We start from the raw sequence: 4177 nt of genomic DNA, 5'->3' as shown, positions 1-4177 counted from the left end.
ATAACAACAACAACAACAACAACGTGGGACAGTTATAGTCTGTCCTATAGAGTCATTATGAGTTGGAATTGTGGAATTATGGCACTGAGTTAAGGTGAAGGAGTTATCTATCTATCAGTCCATATAGAAATCTATTTATTTAAAAAATGTGTATGTATTTCTTTAAGTTTAGAAAAATGACCTAAAAGTTCAGAACACAATTTTATTTTGCTTTTTTTGTTTTGTTTTAACACAAGGCCCTTTCCTGTTTGCTATACATAAACTGTCTCCTACAATTCTAGCTTGTTGATACCTTGTTCCCAACTACAACTCCTGGGTGGGCCTAAATCAAAACATGCTATGTCTTCCTCTGTGAAACCTATGAGTAATAAATTCAATTTATTTTCTGACCTTTCTGAGTGAGTCTCAGTTTTTGTGCAGCACTGACAGACCATCCAAGACACCCAAGACACTTTTTGTGAAAAGTAATGCATATATTAATGTCAATAGCAGCAAAATCCAGAAAATACACTACCTAAAGTTAATTCTAATATAATACAACAAATTGTTTACAAATTTCTTAAGCTGATATTTGGATATATGTTACATATGTAAAATGTCTAGTTCATTTAAGGGGAATGATAAAGAGAGCTTATGCAGATTGATCATGAAACTCTCCATAATGACAAACTTACTTGAGTTTCTTTTTTCAGGTTTTTCATATATTTCTGACATTGATTTCTGAACAAACTGTTCTTTATGTACTTCTTCCCGAGAATCATCATCTTCTTTAATTTTAACAGTAAATGAAATTGCACCTACAATATATAGGTATAAATGTCAGTCAATAATTTACCTGTGTTCTGTTGACTATGAAAAGTCATTCAATTTTGTGAATAACATTGAGAAGACTGGAGATTCCAGAAGATTTAATATTGTTCATGCAGAATCTGTACTTCAACCAAGAGACAGTCATTCAAACAGAACAAGAGAATACTGTGTGTTTTAAAATCAGGAAAGGCGTGCATATGGGTTATATCTTTCACCATACTTATTCAGTCCCTACTCCTCAGAAGGAAGGTTGAGCAATCTACTTCCGTAGAGATACCGCCTCAGAAACTCAAGGAGGGGTCGCTACGAGTCGAGTCTGACTCGATGGCACATAACAACAACATGCTCAGTAAATAATCTGAGAAGCTGGAATATCTGAAGGCGAACACAGTGTAAGGATTGAAGGAAGACTCATTAACAACCTGAAATATGCAGACAGTACAAGCACGCTTGCTGAAAGTGAAGAGAACTTGAAACACATAGTGCTGAAGGTCAGAGACTACAGCCTTGAGTATGGATTAAATCTCAACAGTTGTTGTTGTTACGTGCCATCAAGTCAGACCCGACTCATAGCGACCCCTCCTTGGGTTGCTGAGGCAGTATCACTACTGAAGTAGATTGTCCAACCTTCCTTCCGAGGAGTGGCTAGTGGGTTTGAACAGCCAGCCTTCTCGTTAGCAATCAAGTGCCTTAGGCACTACGCTACCAGAGAAAACAAAAACCCTCACAAGTGGACCAATAAGCAACATCATGATAAATGGAGAGAAGACTGAAGCTGCCAAGGATTTCATTTTGGCTCCACAATCAACGCCCATAGAAGCAGCAGTGAAGAAATCAAATGATGTATTGCATTGAAAAGATCTGCTGCAAAAGATCTCTTCAAAGTGTTAAAAAGGAAATATATCACTTTGAAGGCTAAGGTGGCCTGAACAAAGCAATGGTATTTTTCTTTGCCTCATATGCATGTGAAACCTGGATAATGAGTAATGAAGACTGAAGAAGAATTGGTGCCTTTGATTTATGATATTGGTAAAGCATACTGAATATACAATGGACTGCCAGAAAAACAAACAGTTGTTGGAAGAAGTTCACTCAGAATGTTCCTTAGAAGTGCGTATGGCAAGACTTTGTCTCATGTACTTTGGGCATGGTATCAGGAGAGACTAGTTCCTGGAGAAGGACATTATGCTTGGTGAAAATATAAGGTCATTTAAAAAGAGGAAGACCTTCAATAAAATGAGCTGACACAGTAGTTATAACAATGGGCTCAAACACTGCAATTACTGTGAGGATGGAATAGGACCAGGTAGTGTTTTTTCCTCTTGTACAGAGTCGCTATGAGTCAGAATCTATTCAATGGGATTGAAAAACAACAACAACAGTTATGCAAAATGAAAGAAGAGTCTCCTTTATTAAAGTAAGTTTAGTTTTACGGTTTTAATTATGTCTCTTCTTTCAAAAGTATGTTAAATTCCTTGCCCTTATACTTGTGGAATGTATCTCTGGTGACACAATGGTTAAACCATTAGGCTGTTAACCAAAAGGGTGCACATTTGAACCCTCCAACTGCTCCTCAGGAGAAAGATGAAGCAGTTTGCTTCTGTGAAGATTTACAACCTTGGAAACCTTATGGAGCAGTTCTAACCTCTCTTATAGGATGGAATGAATCAGAATTAATTTGGTGGCAGTGGATTATAGAGAATAATTTATCTATCATCAGTCTGTACATAAATCTATTTATTGTAAAAATATTTACCTATTTCTATTAACCCATAGAAATGGCCCAAAAGTGCAGATCACAATTTTATTACTTATTTTTCTTAACTCTAAGACCTCATCCTTTTCCCCATACATAATGTGTCTCCTACAATTTCAGCTTGATGATACCTTCTTCCTTAGTACAATCTCTTGTGTGGGCCTACATCAAAATGTGTTGTGCTTTCTTGTGTGGAACCTATGAGCAATAAATGCAATTTGTTTTATGGCCTTCCTGAATGAGTCTCATTTTTGGTTCTGCACCTGACAGATCATCCAAGACACCCACAATCCCTTTTGGGACAAAATTAGTATATATATTAAGGTTAATAGCAGTAAAATTCAGAAAGCTACCTAAAATTAATTATAAATAATACAATAGTTTACAAATTTATTAAACTCACATATTATACCTGTATTATATATAATACATAATTTATGTTTTATAACATTTAATTTATAATTAGTTAATTAGTTACAATATACATGTAATTTATAATATACATATTATATATGTAAAGTATCTAGTTCACTTAAAAGTAACTGATGATGAGAGTTCATGGAGATTGATTATAAAACTCTCCATGAAAAAAAACTTACTGGAGTTTTCTTCTGCAGCTTTTTTGGCTATATCTGATATTAATTTATGAATGGATTGTTCTGTTTCTCTCTCTTCTTGAGAATCATCCTCTTGTCTGCTTTTAACATTAAATGAAATTGCACCTACAATACAGAGCAATGAAATGTCAGTCATTAGTTTACCTGAGTTTTATTGACTATGCAAGGACATTCATCTGTGTTGATCATAACAAGTTATGGACAAAATTGCAAACAATGGGAAATCCAGAAGATATAATTGTGCTCATGCAGAACCTGTACATAGACCAAGAGGCAGGCAATTGAACAAAACAAGAAGATACTGTGTGCTTTAAAATCAGGAAAGGTGTGTGTCAGGGTTGTATCCTTTCACCATACTTATTTAATCTGTATACTGTATAAATAATCTAAGAAGCTGGATTATATGAAGATGAATGCAGCATCCAGATTGGACAGAGATTCACTAACAACCTGAAATATGCTGATGTTTCAAACTAACATGTTAATGGAGTGCACATGTGATCTGTGCAGATATGTATTGAAATTTTACGGCCTCACAAATGTGGCCAAACCAACAGTAACAAGAACAAGAACAATTATACAAAGGAAATGTGCATCTAATATACTTAATTATTCTTAGATCTATATCAATAAAAATAAAAATCCAATTCGTTGACTAGCTACTTCCTTTAAGGTGCTCATTAGACTTCTTAGTTCAACAATGTTGCACACTTTGTGATACCTTTTATGTTCCTTCTTCTAAGTAGAACTTCCTACCTTTTATTGAACAGGAAACAGTTTTATCAGAAATACATATATATATATATGTATGTATGTATATAATATGTGTGTGTGTGTGTGCCAATTCAGAACACAATATTTCCTTTTACAAGAGACAACTTGAAACTCTAAAACTAAAGAAAATCCATCAACTAAGTAACACTGTTAAAAGCCAGGAAGCCAGAGAGAAGAGCAGTCAGCCGAAGGGATTAGGTGAGGAGAGGCAACTCAGGCC

General features: G+C 34.9%; 1 protein-coding gene across 1 annotated transcript in view; it reads right to left on the bottom strand.

Moving 5' to 3' along the window:
* Positions 1 to 4177, bottom strand: part of LOC103212728 (cilia- and flagella-associated protein 47) — a gene marked incomplete at its 5' end in the record, with an annotated part of 285428 nt that overhangs the window by 148020 nt on the left and 133231 nt on the right. The window contains 2 exons of the mRNA XM_007958686.2: positions 675 to 797; positions 3166 to 3288. Of these exons, the coding sequence (XP_007956877.2) occupies positions 675 to 797; positions 3166 to 3288 (246 nt within the window). The remainder of the gene's footprint in view (positions 1 to 674; positions 798 to 3165; positions 3289 to 4177) is intronic.

The sequence above is a fragment of the Orycteropus afer genome, unplaced genomic scaffold (genome assembly GCF_000298275.1).
Source record: "Orycteropus afer afer isolate SDZICR_OR568_19922 unplaced genomic scaffold, OryAfe1.0 scaffold01079, whole genome shotgun sequence".
NCBI classification, from domain to species: Eukaryota; Metazoa; Chordata; class Mammalia; order Tubulidentata; family Orycteropodidae; genus Orycteropus; species Orycteropus afer.
Note: the sequence above shows the minus strand (reverse complement) of the source record. Positions and strands in the feature narration are given on the sequence as shown.